The sequence below is a fragment of the Rana temporaria genome, chromosome 4 (assembly GCF_905171775.1).
Source record: "Rana temporaria chromosome 4, aRanTem1.1, whole genome shotgun sequence".
Taxonomy (NCBI): Eukaryota; Metazoa; Chordata; class Amphibia; order Anura; family Ranidae; genus Rana; species Rana temporaria.
This window is the reverse complement of record NC_053492.1, coordinates 160,118,670-160,141,336: the sequence shown is the minus strand read 5'-3', so window position 1 is coordinate 160,141,336 and position 22,667 is coordinate 160,118,670. Positions and strand designations below refer to the sequence as shown.

At 39.5% G+C, this 22,667-nt stretch overlaps 1 protein-coding gene across 2 annotated transcripts; it reads right to left on the bottom strand.

Moving 5' to 3' along the window:
• Positions 1 to 12,333: 12,333 nt before the first annotated feature.
• LOC120936719 (otolin-1-like) lies at positions 12,334 to 21,656 on the bottom strand. Of its 2 annotated transcripts, none has more exons than XM_040349291.1 (3): positions 21,570 to 21,656; positions 15,953 to 16,525; positions 12,334 to 13,630 (listed from the first exon to the last, which is right to left on the bottom strand). In XM_040349291.1, the coding sequence occupies exons 1-3, from the start codon at positions 21,631 to 21,633 to the stop codon at positions 12,759 to 12,761; spliced, it is 1,509 nt and encodes a 502-aa protein (XP_040205225.1). In that variant the 5' UTR covers positions 21,634 to 21,656; the 3' UTR covers positions 12,334 to 12,758. The 2 variants fall into 2 exon arrangements, with proteins under 2 accessions (XP_040205225.1, XP_040205226.1); XM_040349292.1 differs by lacking the exon at positions 21,570 to 21,656 and adding an exon at positions 17,518 to 17,620.
• Between the last annotated feature and the right edge of the window lie 1,011 nt (positions 21,657 to 22,667).

Below are 22,667 nucleotides of genomic sequence, written 5' to 3'. Positions count from 1 at the left end.
CCCAGTCAGACAACTGGGCCCAACAGATGAAGCCGCAGCTCCGGGCCAACGTGGTCCCAGAGCTAGGATTCACAACACGCACCTCCGGCCTGGCGGGCCACGAGGCGCGAACGGACCCCGCACCAATGTCGTCTGACCCCTCCCCAGCATACACAGCGGGGTAACCACTCCTACTAATTTGTTGCTGAGGGGGACACTTGATGTACCATGACCTGACCACCCTTGGCCTGGGGTGGTAATAACACCCCCAGGCGATCAATGGTGGATCATTTCCAGCACAGCCATGGCTAGAACAGAGGCTAAATTGCCTTTAATCACTCTGGTCTGAGCCAAATAACAGCTCAGACCCCCATTAAATTTGAGGCAGTGCCTGTTCATCAGGAGCAGGGCACTACACCTGAACCAGCTGTGTAGAGTAAATAGAAACTGGATAAGAGACCACCATATGAAAAGAGGAGGTTGAGGTAAATGTGATGATTTAGCATATAAATCTCACACTATGGCAAACATGAGCATAACAATATGCACTGGGGTTGCTTTACTAAAGGAAAATAGACTGAGTACTTTACAAAGTGCAGTTGCACTCTGCAAGTGGGGGCCAGTACAGTGGTTCAGTTGGTACAGTCCCTTTAATCTGCATTTCGTTTTTTGGCTTTGGGATTATTAGTAAATAGGGAGTTTTCTGATGCAATAAACTGTTAACAGTGGTGTAGTAAGCACAGCTGGAAAAAACATGAACAGGGATCTGGGGTTAGTGAATAAAAATGAACACCATTTGTTAATTGCAGCACACTTACAGGTTAAAATCTTTAAAAATAGACTGAAAAACTTAGGTGAAAAAAACTGCAGCACTGACAATCCAGTACTATCCGATCATGCAACAACTATAGTTAGTAGCGCCAAAAAAGCCTGAATAAAGTATGCTGCATTTATTTTCATTCACCAACCCCAGTACCCTGTATATGTTTTTTTCCTTTGTGTGAGTGGATCCTTCCCAGGTCTGTCACAGGAGCTGCAGTGGTTTGAGGGATCCCATCATTCATTGGAATTGCTTTATTCATGGACTTGAGGACATTTTCTTACGTTGTGGGGAGTGCTGTGTAAGTTGTGCACATGTTGTGCATATTGTTGTGTTAATAAGCACATCTGCAACTGCTCATTAACCCCCCTGGTGGTATTCCAGAGTCTGACTCGGGGTGAGATTTTTGTGCTACGATCGGTAACCCTGAGTCAGACTCGGGCTCGCCTCGCTGAATCCACAGGCTTGGTTTACTTACCTTGTCCCTGGATCCAGCGATGCCACCGCACTGTGTGAGCGAGCGGGACCTCGCTCTATTCACACAGTGCCTCTGTGTGCCGCCGATCTCCGTTCCCTGCGACGTTACGACGCACGGGAGCGGAGATTGGCGCCAAATTCAAAAAGGTAAACAAACACCTTACATACAGTATACTGTAATCTTATAGATTACAGTACTGTATGTAAAACATATACACACCCCTTGTCCCTAGTGGTCTGCCCTGTGTCCTACATGTACTTTTATATAATAAAAACTGTTCTTTCTGCCTGCAAACTGTAGATTGTCCATAGCAACCAAAAGTGTCCCTTTATGTCAAAAATGGATTTAGAGCAGCTAGAAAACAGCGATAATAAATTAGAATCACTTGAAAAATTGAGCGATAGCGATTTGTGGGGAAATTCATCATAAAAAATAAAAATAATGACAGCGACAATTCTGCAACTGAGCAAATTTCAGTGATTTTGAGTTGATTACATTATTGAATAATTTTTATTATAATTATATTATTATTTGTTATAATTATTTATAATTATTTATTATATTTATAATTTATAATTTTGTTTTTAAAAAAAATTATACCCGGGATGCCTACTAGACTCTTGTTTGGTCAGATTTAAGTGAGTTAATCCTAAAAATTACAGGCCTACAGTATAAAACGCCAAATTTCCTTGCAAATAATGGTACCGCTTTCAGAACCTTTTTTCTGAAATAATCATACCGCCAGGGAGGTTAAAGGGGTTCTAAAGGTTCGTCTTTTATTTTCTAAATAGGTTCCTTTAAGCTAGTGCATTGTTGGTTTACTTATCTTTTCCTTCAATTTCCCTTCTAAATGTTTTTTTTCTATGTTTGAATTTCTCACTTCCTGTTTCTCCTCAGTAAGCTTTCCACCATCATCCGAGCGGTGGAAAGTCATTTAGAACAGCTTACTGAACACCTTACTGAGGAGGAACAGGAAGTGAGAAATTCAGACAAAGAAAACAAAGAAAAAAAACATTTAGAAGGGAAATCAGAGGAAAAGGTAAGTGAACCAACAATGCACTAGCTTAAAGTAACCTATTTAGAAAATAAAAACAAACCTTTACAACCCCTTTAATCCTGGTACTCAGCAAACCTTGTCCTGGACACTTGCCTGTCTCTAGTCTCTAGAACCCAATCCTCTGTGGCTTAGTCCTTGAAATCCAGTCCTCAAAGTTTAGTCTCAGCACTTTGGTCACTACACAGGCTCAGCAACAGATCTCTGGTCTCTGCATAGGCTCAGATACAGGTCCATAGTTTCTGCTCAGGTTTCTGAAAGCCTGAAAAACTCTTGTTTCCACCCTATTTGCGGGGGTGTGTTCTGTGCCTTGTAGTTCATAGCCCATTTACCTCTGCAACCAATGCTTCCCTAAAGACTACCTGTCCCAGTGTCCTGAGCTGCTGCATACACTCCAGGCGAGGGGGGAGGAGACAGAAGGTGCAGGCGAAGGATTTCACACAGCCCACTCTGCAGCAGGGGGGGTAGTGGGGCTGCACCTCCTAGCCACTTAAGCCCCGGACCAAAATGCTGCCTAAAGACCCAAGGGGTTTTTACAGTTCGGAACTGCGTCGCTTTAACAGACAATTGCGCGGTCGTGCGACGTGGCTCCCAAACAAAATTGGCGTCTTTTTTCCCCACAAATAGAGCTTTCTTTTGGTGGTATTTCATCACCTCTGCGGTTTTTATTTTTTGCGCTATAAACAAAAATAGAGCGTCAATTTTGAAAAAAATTCAATATTTTTTACTTTTTGCTGTAATAAATATCCCCCAAAAATATATATAATTTTTTTTTTTCCTCAGTTTAGGCCGATACGTATTCTTCTACCTATTTTTGGTAAAAAAATCGCAATAATCGTTTATCGTTTGGTTTGCGCAAAATTTATAGCGTTTACAAAATAGGGGATAGGTTTTTTTTTGTTTTTTTTTTTTTACTACTAATGGCGGCGATCAGCAATTTTTTTCGTGACTGCGACATTATGGCGGACACTTCGGACAATTTTGACACATTTTTGGGACAATTGTCATTTTCACAGCAAAAAATGCATTTAAATTGCATTCTTTATTGTGAAAATGACAGTTGCAGTTTGGGAGTTAAACACAGGGGGCGCTGTAGGAGTTAGGGATCACTGTGTATGTGTTTACTAGTGTAGGGGTGTGTGGCTGTAGGAATGACGTCATTGATCGAGTCTCCCCTATAAAGGGGATGACGCGATCGATGCGCCGACACAGTGAAGCACGGGGAAGCCGTGTTTACATACGGCTCTCCCCGTTCTTCAGCTCCGGGGAGCGATCGCGACGGAGCGGCTATAAACAAATAGCCGTGCCGTCGTCCCGGATCGCTCCCCGAGCGGACCCGACCTCCGCATGTACCAGGTGGGGTCCCGATCGGACCCCCCACCCACGTCTAGCAGAGGACGTACAGGTACGTGATTGTGCCTGTCCGTGCCATTCTGCCGACGTAAATGTACATGAGGAGGTTGGGAAGTGGTTAGATCAAGGTGTCCAGCTACAATTGTATAACTGAACTATCATAAAGAATAAAAATGTGCATTTAAGGATACCTCTGCCCCTTTACTGCCATGCTCTATATTTTTAGCTCACATAATATTATTATATTTGCAATTTTTAGGCTTGTTTTTTGCTACTCATTAAATAAAGAATTTACACCAAAAAAACTCAATACTTGTAATTCCACCATGAAAAGCAATAGTAATCAAAGGTTTTGCTAACTGCTAAGCCAAATTTGTCCAGTTGGGAGCTTTTTACAGTATTTGTAAATGTGTCCTAAAAAACAAAAGGATGAGAGTTACAAAAACTGGTGCATACAGAATCTGGTGAAGCTGTGCATAGTCACCAATCAGCTGCACCAGATTCTGTGTGTACCGGTTTAGTAAATATCCCAGAAACTGTGCTCTGCCTAGCAAGAAAGAACATGTTACAGTCTTATTTAAAAAGGCAGTTTAACCACTTACCCCCCGGACCATATTGCTGCCCAAAGACCAGAGTACTTTTTGCGATTCGGGACTGCGTCGCTTTAACAGACAATTGCGCGGTCGTGCGACGTGGCTCCCAAACAAAATTGGCGTCCTTTTTTTCCCACAAATAGAGCTTTCTTTTGGTGGTATTTGATCACCTCTGCGTTTTTTATTTTTTGCGCTATAAACAAAAATAGAGCGACAATTTTGAAAAAAATGAATATTTTTTACTTTTTGCTGTAATAAATATCCCCCAAAAATATATAAAAAAACATTTTTTTTCCTCAGTTTAGGCCGATACGTATTCTTCTACATATTTTTCGTAAAAAAAATCGCAATAAGCGTTTATTGATTGGTTTGCGCAAAAGTTATAGCGTTTACAAAATAGGGGGTATTTTTATGGCATTTTTATTAATATTTTTTTTACTAGTAATGGCGGCGATCAGCGATTTTGTTTTTCAGTATTGCGACATTATGGCGGACACTTCGGACATTTTTGACACATTTTTGGGACCATTGGCATTTTTATAGCGATCAGTGCTATAAAAATGCATTAGATTACTATAAAAATGCCACTGGCAGTGAAGGGGTTAACACTAGGGGGCGGGGAAGGGGTTAAGTATGCCTGGGTGTGTTCTTACTGTGGGGGGGGGGGGGTGGCCTCACTAGGGGAAACACTGATTTTCTGTTCATACATTGTATGAACAGAAAATCAGCATTTCCCCTGCTGACAGGAACGAGAGCTGTGTGTTTACACACACAGCTCCCGTTCCCCGCTCTGTACCGAGCGATCGCGTGTGCCCGGCGGCGATCGCGCCCGCCGGGCACACGCACGGGAGTCGGGGGCGAGCGGGGGGCGCCCCTCCGGCGGCGCGCACGCGCCCCTAGTGGCGGCTCAAAGAGCCGCCGTATAGCTACGGGCTCTCGCCCAGCAGAGCCGACCTGCCGCCGTAGAATGACGGCGGCTGGTCGGCAAGCAGTTAAATGTTTTACCTTGCCTTGTATGTGGTACTCAGGGTTTCAAATTAGACATTTCAGTAACATTACAAATTGGCAAAAAATCATGGCATGTCACAATATAAGGTGTAATTATTTCCAAAAACGTATTTTACCATTAAAAAAGTATTGTATCATAAAAATCCAATCCTTGAGTCGCAGTGTAGTGTTTTCCGAATCAGTGCGGGCAAATCTGCTTTTGGCAAGAAGAAGCATTTTCTCAGTCTCCTTTTCCTCAGCGATTAGATTGCAACACTGTAGCTTTGTAGTAGATAACAAGGTGAGTGGCTGTAGCCAGGGCCTTTGTCAGATATTTATGAACATAGCCAAGAACTGCATATACACTGAGCCAGCATTTTATTTCATGAAGTAGACTTTAATTCTAAATGGTGCCTGAACAAAGATGGAAAGAAATGGAAACAAAGATGGAAACAAAGATACGCTCTTAGAGAGGAAAACAGGTGAATGCATTGTCATGAATGAGTATAGTGATCTCTGGGAGATAATAAATGCTTGTAAGTGTTACACTTACATATTACTTAGCATATAAGCACTTTAAAAAGGATATCTTATGTCAGCAGTGAGTAAAGCTTTGCTTCATGACAAAGTGCATTCCTCCTCCATGCCTTTAAGAAACCCTGTACTGGGGAAAATAAGGTGGCAGTTATTGATAATCTGACAACCTATTTGCCTGGAAAATATTAGGGTACTTATGGGATTTTGAAGATGCACTAATGAGTGAAGCCAAAGAGATAAATTTAAAAGAAAAACATTTTATTTTTAACATAATGTTTAAAAACAGTACAGTACAGCAAATTCATATAATACAGTCCTTATGGGTACAGCAAGATAAACGTGGTTCCCAACATGTTTCGGCCTGAAACTGGGCTTCCTCAGGGGTAGCTGTCTACTTGGAAACAGAACCTTCTAATAAAAAGATATAAGGAAAGTTATACACTGTAATTAGCTTAGAGTATTTTTAGCAATTTAGTATTTTTGTATTTTTAGGAAAAAACTGTATTAAAACAAATAAACAATACATATGTGCATATTCAGCTCCATACTCACCCCAAAATCTAAAGATAGATTATCAAACTACAATCAATGGGAGTTCGGGAATTCTAAAATCTATTTACATTTCTGATTTACACATATATTCCATGTCAATAACTCAGAGTATTGGGGTCTTTGAATCAAAATGACAGCCAGGCAATTAGCATGGTCACAGGGACAATTTAGGGATTGCAGATCCACATCAGTTAAATGGTGCAAGAGTCATATTCTGGTTAGTGGAAAGTTCTCTCCATAATTCATCATATATTGGGTACAGTACATTAGGAATATAAAGCTTGCTATGGCCATGAAATGGATAACTCTCACAGGTTCAAATAAAGAAGCAATGTGTTGGGCTTTGGACAAAGCCTATTTCCCGTGGAGCTGTCCTAATGTTTTATATGTTAAAACTGTTTTCTTTTCTTGGCCTGGTTTCAGTTTTGGGAGAAAGTGTAGAAAGGGAAGATGATTTTCAGCATTTTTTTTTAACTAAGAATTATGGCCAGAGAGGAAGTGAAGGTAAATCCATCCCAATAGAGACTCAAAGAGCAATAAAAAAGAGGTTCTCAAGCTCCCCACTGTTGCAGCTAGAGTTAACATAAATTACCTTCTTTTTTTTCACACTGTTTGACCTCGCTTTGTCCTTCAAGTCCCACTGTAAGAGATCTGTTAACATGGAGTCTCTATCAGACAAAAAGACTGCTGGAATTAACTTAACTGCAAGTCATACAGAGGCCCCCTATATATAAAAAAAAAAAAAATCATTACTACTATCTATGACAATTTAATTTACACATATGGAAAGAGACAATACACTGCAAACTAAGCAACTAAATGACATTCATTAGGACATAGTGTTTTTCTTTTTTCATACAAAAGTGCACATTTTAATAACAGTACACTTACAATTAAATTCCACTTTTGTGACAACTTCAATACCATACAGGAGGACACTATTTAGTATGTATTTCTTTATATATTGCACAGGCTTTGGAAGTTTCCATAATACCCTACTGAAAAAGTCAAAATAATGATCAATGTCACAGAGTTCAGTCTAAAACTGCATGCTATTGAATGGTCAAACAGATGCAGAATTACATAGTTTCTATTGGTTCTATATGGCAGCAAGCTGAATTCCAAACCCATGGACTGAATACAATGGATACTTCACAATTTTGTATAAGCCTAAAGCCTCGTACACACGACCGAGGAACTCTTGACGGGCCAAACACATCGTTTTCCTTGTCGAATTCCTTGTTACGCTGTCGAGGAACTCGAGAAGGCAAGTTTCTCCATTCCCATTGAGGAAAAATAAGACATGCTCTCTTTTTGGCTCGACGGGATCCTCGACAGTTTCCTCGTCGAAAAATGTGCACACGACAGGTTTCCTCGGCAAAAAAAAAATCCCAGCAAGTTTCTTGCTGGTTTTTGACGAGAAACTCGGTCGTGTGTACGATGCCTAACAGAACAAAACCATGGGAACTGCACAGCTAAAGTTGACTATTTGCTGCCTTGACTTGGAAAAACAACATAACCAGAAAAGTGTGTACAGGCAGAGTTACCCTTTAACAACCTTTTTAAAAAGATGGTCTTTTGTAAAATAATATATTCTGTATTATAATATATAGATAAGGTCTATAGCCTTGTCCTTTTTTTCAATCAGTGTGCTCTTGTGGTGATCAATAAAAGCAGGATTTATTTACAGCAGGGTATTTTGTTATTCTGTATTTGTCCCATTATAAATAATGTATCACCACTAATACAACAGAAATCCACATACATAATGTATTGTCTGCACTGGACCAAAAGAAGAAATAAAGCCTACTGATGTGCTTATTATTTTCTTTGTTTATAAATTAGTATCCCAATTGGAGTTTTACTTTGCCCTGTGGCAATATACAACCAATTAAAAACATATTCACACAAAAGTCAAGAGCGGACATAGTTCACTTCACTGTTGTGTTTGAAGTACTAGTGTTGGCATGATGAGTGATGCACTCCCTGGTGACATGAGGCTCTAGCCATTATATGCAGCAAATAGAAACCAAAGAGTATACTTCTGCTGCATCATGTAATACAGTAAAATCAAACTTACGTACATGACTGTAATGTGTTGAAGAAGGTGATCTCTTGAGATTGGGTTTTCTTCCTTTGCAAATATGACAGGCACATCAAAGAAATTCCTTTGTGTGTAGCTTTCTTTGCCTTACTTTATGAATATCTGACAGTATAAAGAGGAAATTCATCCCCCTGTTTTGTTTTTCGTCCCCTCTTACCTTTTATGCAGGGTTTTCTTAAGAAGAGTGGGTCCTGCACCATTTTCCCTTAATAAGTCATTGGAAGTCAGTTGTTTCTTCTGGGTTTTCGCAGCAGTGTGTCCCTGCTCCTTCAGCCTCTTGGGATATGTGATCGAGATACCTAAGGAGGCTGAAGCCTCGTACACACGACCGAGGTACTCGACGAGGGAAACACATAGTTTTCCTCGTCGAGTTCCTTGTTAGGCTGTCGAGGAACTCGACAAGGCAAGTTTCTGCATTCCCGTCGAGGAAAAATAAGACATGCTCTCTTTTTGGCTCGATGGGATCCTCGACAGTTTCCTTGTCGAAAAATGTACACGCGACCGGTTTCCTCGGCAAAAAAAAATCACAGTTTCTTGCTGTTTTTTGCCGAGAAACTCGGTCGTGTGTACGAGGCCTAAGGAGTAGGACAAGTCCTTGTCACCTAAGTGACCGTGGGGATAAATTAGAGCGGAGACTGTTAGCCAGGCCTTCTCGTCCAACATCAGTGCCTGATCTCACAAATGCGCTTCTGGAAGAATGGTCAAACATTCCCATAGACACACTCCTAAACCTTGTGGACAGGCTTCCCAGAAAAGTTGAAGCTGTTATAGCTGCAAAGGGTGGGCCAACTAAATATTGAACCCTATGGACTAATGCCCTGTACACACGATCGGTCCATCCGATGAAAACGGACTGATGGATTTTTTCATCAGTTATCCGATGAAGCTGACTGATGATCAGTCGTGCCTACACACCATCCGTTAAAAAAAAGGTTGTGTCAGAACACGGTCACATAAACCACGTTCGACGGCACTATAAAGGGGAAGTTCAAATCCAATGGCGCCACCCTTGGGGGCTGCTTTAGCTGTTTTCGTGTTAGTAAAAGACGATTCGCGCTTTTCTGTCTGTAACAGCGTGATGAATTTGCTAGCTCCATAACAAACGCTAGTTTAACCAGAACGAGCGCTCCCGTCCCCTAATTTAGTCTGAGCATGCGTGGATTTTTAACCGATGGACAGACGACCGTTTTTTTTCTATCGGTTAGTTAACCATCAGATCATTTTAAAACAAGTTCCTAGTTTTTTAACCGATAGTTAAAAAAACGATGGGGCCCACACACGATCGGTTAGTCTGATGAAAACGGTCCATCAGACCGTTTTCATCAGACAAACCGATCGTGTGTACGCAGCATAAGACTGGGATGCCATTAAAGTTCATGTGCGTGTAAAGGCAGGTGTCCCAATACTTTTGACAATATGGTATATTAGCATTTCAACTGTATATTTAGCAGCTTGACTGAATTTAAACTTAAACGGATGTTGGCATTCATCTGTCACTATATGAATATAACCTTCCAGGTGTGCAGTTATAGTCACCATGACATATGTCTGCCTGTCATTGATTTGTACATGCTACTGTCCATGGCTGTACACAAACACCTGTAATTCCTGGGCACAGAAACATACTCCTTTTTGATAGTGTGCAATGATCTGCGTTGTGTGCATACGTCCTCAATGAACAGCAGCAGGGATCACCTCTGACATTAATCTTGTTAAAAAGCACTTTATTTAAAGTTGCTGCAGCATTGAGTGTGGTAATTCATATCCTTTTCTGACTAACTTGCTGAAGTGCAATGAGCCAGACCAGCCACCCAGAAATTTTACAGCGGCGCCTCTGACGAGACATTCAGTGTGTGAGCAATAAACCTATCTACTTATGTACTTTAGTACAGTTAACCCTCAACAGTTGTTGATACATCCCCAGCAACCCTCCTGTCACTGTAATGCCGCGTACACACCATCACTTTATGTGATGAAAAAAAACGCAATTTTTTGTGAAGTAAAAAAACAACATTTTTGAAACTTCAATTTTCAAAAACGACGTTGCCTACACACCATCGTTTTTTCAAAATGCTCTAGCAAAGCGTGGTTACGTTCAGCACTTTTTTCCATTGAAGCTCGCTTCATAACTAGCTACTGAGCATGCAGGGGTTTAAAAACTTTGTTTTAAACTACGTTTTTCACAAGACATAAAACAACGTTTTCCCCCCACACACGGTCATTTAAATTGACGTTTTTAAAAACGTTGTTTTTTTTCATCACATAAAGTGATGGTGTGTACGCGGCATCAGTCTCACCTGTTCGTGTCCCTTGGAGATCTTAGCCGTGTAGCCACTGGAGGCCTTTATAGCTTCTCCATGGAAATGTCCAAGCTTTAAAAGCCTTCCCTTAGAAATTAATGTAGATCCTTTTGTGCATGTGCCCAGTGGCTGCACAGCAAAGAACTCAGTGTAGCATGGACACGGAAGTATATGAAAGTTGTTTAAAGTAAAGTTATCCTTTAAACATTTGGTGCAGTCACTACCTTCCTCATTAAACATGTCAAAAGTCAACTAACTCATAGATTTTAATTTTGAGAAAACCTTAAAGAGTGACTTTGCCAAAATTCCACACTGCACTGTCAGACAAGTGACACACATTATTGCTGGTTTAGCAGTTCACCTTCCTATATATAAAAAAAAAAATCGATTTTACTTTTTTAATCTTTTGCACCCCAATGTGCTTGCAGCCCCTTTGCAGCGATTTGTTGCCTACATGCATGCACTCATGCATTTCTCAGGATGGGTTTCCTGATGGTGGTGATAACAGAGGACCATTTAAACATAATTTTTATTAAAAAGGCACTTTAAAAACCTTGGCCCAGATTCTCGTAGGAGATACAACGGCGTATCTCCAGATACGCCGTCGTATCTCTGAGTCTGAGCCATCGTATCTTGGCGCCTGATTCAAAGAATCAGATACGCCTGAATTTGTATAAGATACGACCAGCGTAAGTCTCCTACGCCGTCGCATCTTAACTGCATATTTACGCTGGCCGCTAGGGGGCGTGTATGCTGATTTACGCCTAGAAATATGTAAATCAGCTAGATACGCCGATTCACGAACATACGCCCAGCCGTCGCAGTCCAGATACGCCGTTTACGTAAGGCTTTTTCCGGCGTAAAGTTACCCCTGCTCTATGAGGCGTAGATGAGGCGTACCAATGTTAGGTATGGACGTCAGAACAGCGTCAAATATTTCACGTTTTACGCCGTTTGCGTAAGTCGTTCGCGAATAGGGCTGGGCGTCATTTACATCCATGTCGAAAGCATTGTCTATTGCGGAGTAATTTGGAGCATGCGGACTGGGATACTTTCACGGACGGCGCATGTGCCGTTCATAAAAAGCGTCACATCAAATTTACATAACACACGCCCACATCTTCCACATTTGAATTAGGCGGGCTTACGCCGGCCTATTTACGCTACGCCGTCGCAACTTTGCTTTGAGAATACAGCCTGTCAAAGTTGCGGAGGCGTAACTTAAATAGGATACGTTACGCCCGCACAAAGATGTGCCCTCCTACGTGAATCTGGGCCCTTGTGACATGGTGACAACACAGGAGCACAGTTGGGAGTAAGGGGAAGAGTGTTGTCATCCTATGACAGGACTGAGCTGAACAAGGGTCACCAGTTATTATTTTACTGAGAGTTGAAGGTTAAAAACATGGTAATATGTATACAATATTTTAGTGTATGAGTTTACATATACTGTATAAACCTTTTGTAGATCCTTTGCAGTCAAACTAAATGTGTTTGAGATAAATGAGCAGTAAAAAAGTTACTACAATTTATAGATAATAGAAAAAATACAGGGTAGGGAATGACAAGGCAAGACTTCATTTTTGTATAGTTTAATATATTTAGTATAGTTTAGGACTCCGGGTTCTAAGCAGATCTTGCATCTGTAAATATTTGATCATTTATGTACATACCATTTAAATCATACTATAAACATGATACGTTTATTGTATTTTTGCAATGCTAGTTCAAAGAAATGCTGAAAAAATCAATCATGCCATTTTGAAGGACAAGTCACTGTAAATGCTCAATATAACCTTATATTTACTCAGCTGCTATCAATAATACTTAACAAGAAGTCTTCCTGTAGCTATATATAGTGAATATCTTAATTCTATTCAAGAGTGTTTCTATTAACATTGGTAAGAGATTTGTACAAAATGGCCACTTAGGCCTCCATTATTAAATAAGTGGGATATGAAAAATGTTAATGCACAAAATTGTCCATCTGAAATGACATCTCTAATCTTCGAGTGAATACAGTATAAATCCAGAGAAGAGGGAGTCTGTTTCATCAAAAATAAATTCATTCTGCCCGATGCTCAGAACCTGAAGCCAAACCTCATCATCCTCACGAAGATGGAGCAGGACTGATCCCGAGACTTGACATGCATTGCGCTCAGATTGCCTGGCTTGTGTCTGTAAAACGATTCTTCCATTGTGAACTAAGCCAGCAACTAGAGGAGGGTGTAATGGGCTTAAGTGATAAGAGAAAAAGTAGACACCTTCAACAGAGGCCACAAACATGCCTGAGTTTACACTGTATGGTTTATTATCGTTCACAAAAACTTTATCAAATCTAATTGGCTGTCCTGGTGATATGGAATTCCTATTTCCTCTGAAGGCTACTGAAAATGCAATATTATCAAGCTCATTTTGTGATCCTCTTTGTCCTTTTTCTCCCTTTTTTCCAGGAACTCCAGCTGGTCCACGGTACCCTTGTGGTCCAATAGGTCCAGGCATTCCTCGATCACCTTTTGATCCAGTAAGACCCCTTTGACCCATAAGTCCTTGAAGCCCAGTTTCTCCTGGAATTCCTGGTATCCCATTTGTACCTATGTTACCTTTTTCACCAGGGCTTCCCTTAGGTCCCATTTGTCCTTTTCTACCTTTCTCTCCTGGCTCACCTTTATCACCTTGTAATCTTATGGCTCCATCATTACCTGGAATTCCCTGATCCACTATATTACCTATTTCACAAAGGGCACACGTTTCTCCTGGTTCACCCTTAACTCCAGGAGAACCCATTTCACCTTTATCACCTTTACTTCCTGTATCTCCTTTTGGTCCATTGTCTCCTATTATACCTTCTAACCCCTGGGGTCCAAGTTCTCCTAAAAGAAAAGTCATCAGATTAATTGTAAATAGCAAAAAAGAGGCAAAAAAATATTTTTAATGGTACCAAGTCACAATACAAACAAAATAATGTCTTATTAACACAATGTCATGATCCATGATATACAGGGACCCAATTGGAAGTTTGTTTCCAGTAGGCTTCAATGAACAGATTTATAAATGGAAGTTTTTGGTCAATAAAGGGTTTTTTCCCACTAACAAACTTTGCATCTGTCAAATAAATTGAAAAAGCACATGTCTGTCATGCTCATAATATTTCCTTACCCATGTGCCTCTTTCCCTGACTTCTTTGTCAAGAGCAATGGCACAACCATCCACGCATCTCGGCATGCCAGGGTGCTAGGTATTATCCTGGACTCTGAACTCTCCTTTCAGCCCCACATTCAATCATTTTCAAAGGCTTGCCCCCTCAACCTCCGCAACATCTCTAAAATACATCCCTTTCTAACCAATGAAATGGCAAAGCTCCTGATTCACTCCCTGGTTATCTATCGCCTCGACTACTGCAACTCCCTCCTCATTGGCTCACCTTTAAATAGGCTATCCCCCTTCAGTCCATCATGAATGCTGCTACCAGTCTTATCCACCTTACAAACCGCTCAGTGTCTGCTACCCCTCTCTGCCAATCCCTCCATTGGCTTCCACTCACCCAGCAAATTAAATTCAAAATACTAATAATAACTTACAAAGCCATCCACAACTCTGCCCCCAGCTACATCCCTAACCTAGTCTCAAAATACCAACAAAATCGTCCTCTTCGTTCCTCCCAAGACCTCCTGCTCTTTAGTTCCTTCATCACTTCCTCCCATACTTGCCTCCAGGACTTCTCCCGAGTCTCTCCTATCGTTTCAAATTCCCTACCCCAATCTGTCTGACTATCTCCAGCTCTATATACTTTTCGGCAATCCCTGAAAACATTTCTTGTCCTGCCTTCACCTAACAACTGTACGTTTATTTTCTTCATCAGCTCATCCCCCACAGTTATTACCTTTTATATCACTTGACCCTCCCTCGTGGATTGTAAGCTCTAACAAGCAGGACCCTCTGATTTCTCCTGTATTGAATTGTATTGTTACTGTACAAACTGTTGTCGCTATATAAATGTATATGTATTTATAATAATAATAATGATGTCTGATGCTTTTTTTTATGAATTATATTATTCATAGACATTATTTAAGTTATGATACCATTTTAAGGTCTGAGGGTGCATTTAAAAAAATATATATAAATAAGTAGTGTACGTTATTAAGTATAAAATTGGGTACAATTTAAGCCTATGAAGTGTTAATTTGATATGTTGTAGGTCTTAATTGCTGATTGTTTTTTTTTTTTTCAGTTTGGTCAGATGGCTAGATTTGTTTCTTTGTACTGTAACATGGGCTTATTCCCTCCCTTGATATTGCTGATATTGTTTATATGTTTTGTTATAACTGGAAAATCCTTGAATAAAGAATTATATAAAAAAAAAACATTGGGTAAAGGTGACCTGTATTTTCTTATATTTTGGAACTTCCTATTGCAGTATATGTGATCTTACAATATACAGTCAAAAGGTGTCTACATAATCTGATGATTCATTGAGGCAGTTCAGTAAACCAGAAGCCAATTTCATTTCAGTTTATAGAAATTAGATTATTAAAAGTTGGCATTTCTGAACACTTTATATGGCTTGCCACAGTGGGCATCATCAATGTTCTTTGGAAATATTAGGCAATTAACAAATTGGCATGTAATTTTGCAAAACATATTTTAACTTTAGTAGAAACAGTATTGAATTATTGATCTATTTGAGAATTGTGGTAGTGCTCGATACAGTTCATTAAAAGAAAATGTTTGTTATTTTGGTGCAACCAAAGAGTACAATTTCAAAGCAATGGTATATACTTAAGAATATCTTAAACCTTCATTTATTTTGGAATATCCCAAAAATCTAAAATGTTGGGTTAATAAAATGACGCAACTACAATAGCATCTAACTTGTTCAACAACTCACATAGACGTGTTTGCCAATATTTCTTCTAAACTTTCATGTAAAGTTATAAAAAGTGTAGGAAAAACACTAATGGTGTTCCCTGAATTGGGACTTCCACTGTCACACCAATACTATGTTTCCACATATACATAATTCATGCACACAGGTAACTCCCGTGCACACGTTTATACATCATTTAATTAAGATCCCTATATTACCCCCAACGTAAATTCTCAAGTGATCAGATGTCTGTGACATACTGTTTGTCTTATCTCTCACAAGCTAATGAGGCATGATATATGATGCCATCTACAGGTACAATTACCTGGCTCTCCACTGTCACCTTTGTCTCCCTTTTGTCCTGTGGGTCCAGGAATATTACAGATGCACTGTTTTTCTTCAGTAGTGTTTTCCATTGGTATTACCAAGAAAGGATCTGGTTGTTCATTGTTAGTGTCTTGTATCAGGAGTAGGGTGCTATTGTTCCCGATGTCTTTGGGAGCGCTGTCTACTGCATGGAGAGAATTTTCAGTGATGTTCATGTTGAATGCATTCCAACTAATTGGTTGCCTGTGCTCATTACTTCTTGTAGTTAGTTCTCGTTGTTTTATTTTATTTTCCACTCCATCTGTCACATTGTCTAAAGCAGGGGTTACTGTTGATGTTATAGCAATCTGGGAACTGGTTTGAATCCCACCATCTGTGACTGGATCAGTTTCAGTTGTCTCAAGGTCCAGATCAAGAGGAACAGTAAATGCTTGTTTGGGCTCCTCAGTTTCAGTAGCATTGAGTGACTCCATTGTAAAAGGTGGGCTAGCTATCAAGCTAAATATTGCGAAGGTTTCGGTACTCCACAAACTCCATAACAGCAGTTGTATCAGTAACACAGAGAGCATACCTGCAGTTTAAAGAAAGAAAATACAATTTTATCACACTAAGCTTGTTGGCCTGAAAGTGTATCTATTTTAATAGGCTATAAACCTGACCACATGTTATTACATAAATCCAAAATACTGCAGAGAATATGTTAATTATTTTAATAGCAGGGCTATGAATCTGATCTTCAATAAACAGACCAGCATGGTAAAAGCGCTACTTATTTTAATTACCTCAAAGCAAATGTTAATTTTATTTTAATTTCTTAGTTTAGGGAATATATTGCTAACTGAAATAGAACTGATTTCTAATTAACCGACATCAGTGATTCACCAGCATTTATCGGATTATGATCAGACACCGAAATGTATATCCAGAGACCGCAGTAAACAATCATCATTACTTGCTTGACATATGGGGTTGACCTAAAAAACTGAAATGACAACTCGTGGAACTGCTACTGTAAAGCCCACACGGGCCAGACAATGCTAACACCAGACTGCATAAACTCCAGAGACGGGACTCATAGGTAAGTTACTCAATGCTTCATCCAATAGTCATTGACAAGAATGAGTGGTTTAGTGAAGTAGATAATTCCAAAGGCTTTGATTCCATAAATACAAACAACAGGTATAAGATACGAAGAAAGAGGATGGATAGCCACACTCCAATGACCAAACGGTTGTCTTTTATTCAAAAAAACACAGCAAGTACATCACTTCACAAGGTGCAACAAAGGAACAGGTAAATAGCCGACGCGTTTCGCACTGAGCTAGTGCTTAAGATTGAGCCATGATTAAGCACTAGCTCAGTGCGAAACACGTCGGCTATCTACCTGTTCCTTTGTTGCACCTTGTGAAGTGATGTACTTGCTGTGTTTTTTTTTAATAAAAGACAACCGTTTGGTCATTGGAGTGCGGCTATCCATCCTCTTTCTTCGTATCTTATGCATAGTCAGTGCATCGCCAGCACCCATGGTATCCTGAGTCCGTCCATCTCTACATAGTGACCCACCTGGAGCGGTGATCCCTTTACAAACAACAGGTTGGTTGAAGCTATGTAAGCTTGCCATTTTTTTTTAACAGAAAATAAATTTGCTTGGAGTTAAGCAGTCCACAAAAATCTGTCATCCACTGGTCCCTTCTTTTCCAAATTTCAAATGACCAAATGATCAAAACTGAAATGAAAGTCAACTAAAACTACCAGAGTATCAATTGAAAGGCATTTTAAACTATTTCAGCATGCAAGTTTTTCCCCGGGTGGGGTTTTAATGCAGCGAAAATTCCAACAATTGCAGAACAATATATTAAAATAATTTATTAATTATGTACATTAGGATACTATCATGACAATAAAAATTAATTATTAGAATCTCCAGTTACAAAAAGTGATGATAAATAAATTAAATACATAAACACAATTGCAAACACAACATTGCAGATACAGTTGTACATAGTAAGGACATCTGTACATGTTGAGTTTAAACTATTTCCACCTAAATTTTGGTGCTTTAAATAATTAAAGAATCAAAACCATAAGTGTTAAATTGCTGTGGACAGTTCAATTTCATGCAATCCTATTTTGAATCAAAAGTTGATGGAAAGTTTCCAAATTACACCAAGTGTATGGCCAGAATTAAGGTTAGAGAGATGCATTTTGAAAATGTATCATACTATTTTAGGCATAATTAAAAAAAATATCTAGAAGTTCCCAAGTGACAAGTATTTCTTGTGTCATTATGTTAAAAATGAGCACAATTTCCATTTTTGCAACAGGTAAATACTTTTCATGACATAATTTAAAGCACCCATGGTATGCCTAATGTAGATGGCACTCCACTCTCAGGGCTGGCACTCAAATAGGTACGTGTGAGAGAATAGCATATTTATTACTCACAGGAATATGATCCACTATTCCAACTCCTGCAATCCATTTTAAAAATGGCTAAGAAATAAAGCATGAATACTTGCTGCTGCTTTGTTAAAATGTTCTACACGTCAGCATGAAGAGATAATAGAACACATCAGCACAAATTCAACTGTCCCAGGGTAGTGCAGGTGTACGCTATGACCTATCAGAGGTGGATCAGTTTTATAAAGATTAGACATTCAACTCTAATGCATTCTTTGCAGAGCGCTGACAAGTAGTTCAATGGGAATATGGATAATGAGCTCAGTCCTTCAAATCTCCAAATCCACACTCATTCCTAAAATTAACAAATCAGTCGAGACAGATCAAATGTCCCAGTTCACATGCTTGCAATTCCAGGCAGGAGGACATTTAAGTGTTGATTATACTGAATAGAAATGACTGGATTATGACAGGTCAGAACTCATCCATCCCTAGACAACAGACCTCATACTTGTATTTGAGAATGTAAATACAAGACAGAGCCTCATAGCAAAATAATTTATAGACATTTAAATCGTCAACCTTAATATTAAAGTATATTTAAAGCCTCATTTCATTTAGAATAGAAAAGGGAACTGTTAAAAATCATCAGTTTTTGTGTGTAATGTTGGATCTCCCTTTACTTCCTGTACTGTAAACACATTAGGAAGTACGTGGAAATTTCTATAAAAGTGAGGAAAACATCTGTCTAATAACTGTCTCTGCAATACATGGGAAACGTTCCCATTATTCTCCCAAAAATACGCTGACAGGTTTAATTGTACCTAACCAATGGGGTTGATTTACTAAAACTAGAGGCTGCAGAATCTGGTGCAGCTGTGCGTGGTAACCAATCAGCTTCCAGGTTTTTTGTCAAAGCTCAATTGAACAAGCTGAAGTTAAAAGGTGATTGGCTACCGTGCACAGCTGCACCAGATTTTGCACTCTCCGTTTTTAGTAAATCAACCCCACTGTGTTCAGAAACGTTGGCTTTGGATACAGTTTAATATTAGTTCCACTTTAAAGACCTTTACAATGTAGATAACATTGCTTGGTACTAAAGCCTCATACACGCTACTATTTTTTATATTTTTGGGGGTTGAACGAAAAATAAACTGACAACTCAGGTCAGAGCAGCTGTACTAACAATCTGATGTCAGATTCGCATATCTAGACCTGGCTCATTATTCTAACAGATTGATTTACAAACCATGACATTTTAGCTGTTTGATCGTACCAGTGATTTGATGTTAGTACACCACTCTCCCCCATTGTGCTATTGTGTTTTGACAGAGAGACGCCCCCAGAACACTCCAGTCAGCCATTGTCTGAAAGCGCTACGTGGGATCTGGTCGGCACAGGACAGAATCCGGCCCGGTCACAAGCCGGCCGGCTTCTGTCAGAATGGCTGCCGTACACACACGGCCGAATGTCGTCCGTTTTTTTTATTGAACCTGGCACATGCCAGCTTACATTTGGCCATGATTATTGGGCTTAAGTGTATTCATAGATTGTTAAAGTTCCTGAACTGTACATGCATTAATTTGCATTCAAGTTACCTACAGATTTGTTATACTGCTAGGATAAATCTTCACATATTCAAACTGTACTGATACTTCTGTGACACCCATGGCATCTATTAACTGTTTTCTGAGCCAAACAAGGCCATTTACAATTTTAACAGTGTTAACCAACAGAGCAGCTGGAAAAAAATGCAGATAACTTAGTAAAGATTCCAAATCATATATAAACTGAAAAAGAAAAATGCTTTATATTTCAGCTTACCAGTCCTTAGATGTGGTGGCTGCATTTGTTTTCTTTTGTTTTTTCTTTTTGTTACCCTAGTAATTCTGCAAAGAACACACTTCCTGTCCTAAAGTGACAACGCTTACTCATTGTTCTGTATCTATGGCGTATCATCATTGTCATCCTAATCTGCTCCATTAATTTGTTCTATAAACATGTATTCCTCTCTTCATCTCCATTTCCCTGGGCCAGGAAAAGGTATATTTTTCAGAATATATCTTAGAACAGGGGTCTGCAAATTTTTCAAAGAAAGGGCCAGTTGATTGCCCTTCATACTTTAAGGGGGGCTCGACTGTGGCCAGTGGGAGTAGAAAATGCCCTGGCATCAGTGGGAGTAAACAAGGCTTGGTGGTCAAAGGGAGTAAAAAAAAGCATCATTGGTGTCAGTGGAAGAATTAATTCCCCATCCCTGGTGTCAATGGGAAGAATAGTGCCCCATAATTGGTGTCAGTGGGAGAATTAGTTCCTCATATCTGGTGTCACAAAGAGGAATAGAACCCCATTGTTGGTGTCAGTGGGAGGAATAGTCCCCCGTATTTGGTGTCAGTGGAAGGATTAGTGCCCAAAGGGCCAAATAAGAGAAAGCAAAAGCCACATTCAGCCCACAGACTGCAATTTGGAGACCCCTGTCATAGAGGAAAGATAACTTTGTTGTGATTTCAGTTGAGTTCAAAGTAAGTTACAAGGTTCACAGCTTTTTTTTTATACTTGCTGAAAATGTTGTTATCCTGGAAAAAAAAAAACAATGTAGCTACTGATAAGCTACAATATATAAAAGTTTTGTTCTTGGGTTTAGTCATCCTTTAAAGTTCTACTTTCATTTCTCCTTAAGTAATAAACGGTGCATGAGCTGAGAAATATATAATACACAGTTATATAACCTCCTGTGTTTCAGACTTCCTGGCTCCTGATCATTTTTGCTATACTGAGACTGAGAGAATGAGACTACAGTATGACAGGAGGGATTCAACCATTCCCTGTCCTGAGCAATGCATCATGATGACCTTTCTGAAGTATAAAGATGGTCATTAGAGAGGCAGGTGATGTACATAAAACAACGGTAATTGAAGAAATCACTGGTACGATCAAACAGCTAAAATTTCATGGTTTGTAAATCAATCTGTTAGAATAATGAGCCAGGTCTAGATATGCGAATCTGCCATGTAGATCAATCAGCAGCAGGCATGCAGGTGGAGATTTATCATAACAGATGAAGGAACACTTTTTTAAATAATTGCACTGTCTTGATATTTTAAATATTTAGCAACCCACATTACTTTGATCGATTTTTCCCGAAAAGCTTTCCATTTATTTTTCAAAGATGCTGCTCAGTCTTGAAATCATATTCATCCCACACAAACATCATTTACCTGCTAGGAGATAAGAAAATAGGTGACCTTCTGATACGACTTTTGCCTTTTCAGAAATGCACATTGGATTGAGAGGTATTAAATACAAGATGAAGAACAAAGGCCATTTGTACTCAGCTGTGTAATTGGTGTCCCTTTACTGGCTCCATATAAGTATAATCACAATACTTAACGGGGTCTCTGATGTAAGCATCTGTGGCCCCTAATGTAACCCATCTAGTGTTCCCTGATCTATAATTACAATTGATATTACAGAACTATTAATGTTCTTCCATTAGTAGAGAAAATGTTCCTTGTTGTATGGAAAGTAAAGCATATAATTTTCCGGGAAACTGTACAAGCTATCAATTATGAAACCACATTAAAGGACCATATATTTTACTAGCAATTCATATGCTGGAGATTATAACTGTAGCATGCTAGTTAAAATTAATTCCAAAAGAATAGCTAGTAATAGAACAATTGTCCATCTCTGAATTTTCTCTTTGCTAAGTCAGAAATAAAAACAAAAAATTTCAGGTTTATATGGGGTACGGTGGTCAAAAGAGGAAGTAGCGTGCCTTAATTTCAACAGAACAAAGTATAGCAGTCATAATATTATGCAACCAATAAAATGTAAGCAAAATGGTTTACCTTTGTTTTAGATGCTCTGTAAAATAGCCTAAGGCCTCGTACACACGACCGAGTTTCTCGGCAAAAACCAGCAAGAAACTTGCTGGGAGATATTTTTTGCCGAGGAAACCGGTCGTGTGTACATTTTCGTTGAGGAAACTGTTGAGAAACTCGACAAGCCAAAAAGAGAGCAAGTTCTCTATTTCCTCGACGGGAATGGAGAAACTTCCCTTGTCGAGTTCCTCGACAGCCTAACAAGGAACTCGACGAGGAAAACGATGTGTTTCGCCCGTCAAGTTCCTCGGTCGTGTGTACGAGGCTTGACTCTTACATTGGATTTCATTCCAGCAGAAAGGGGACACTATGCCACATGTATGAAAACTATACAAAACGGAAGATCTCCTTCACGCTACAAGAAAAAAGGGGAGGGGAATAACATATAGGCACTCACATTTGCCCACATCCGAAATAATAGTTGAAGAAACA

Coding starts and splice junctions, on each gene's coding strand:
- LOC120936719 (XM_040349291.1), bottom strand. CDS start 21,633: ATGTGCATTTCTGAAAAGGCAAAAGTCGTATCAGAAGGTCACCTATTT. Junction 16,526..21,569: donor ATTTTCTTATCTCCTAGCAG/GTAAATGATGTT, acceptor TTTAAACTGCAG/GTATGCTCTCTGTGTTACTG. Junction 13,631..15,952: donor AGGTGACAGTGGAGAGCCAG/GTAATTGTACCT, acceptor CTTTTCTTTTAG/GAGAACTTGGACCCCAGGGG.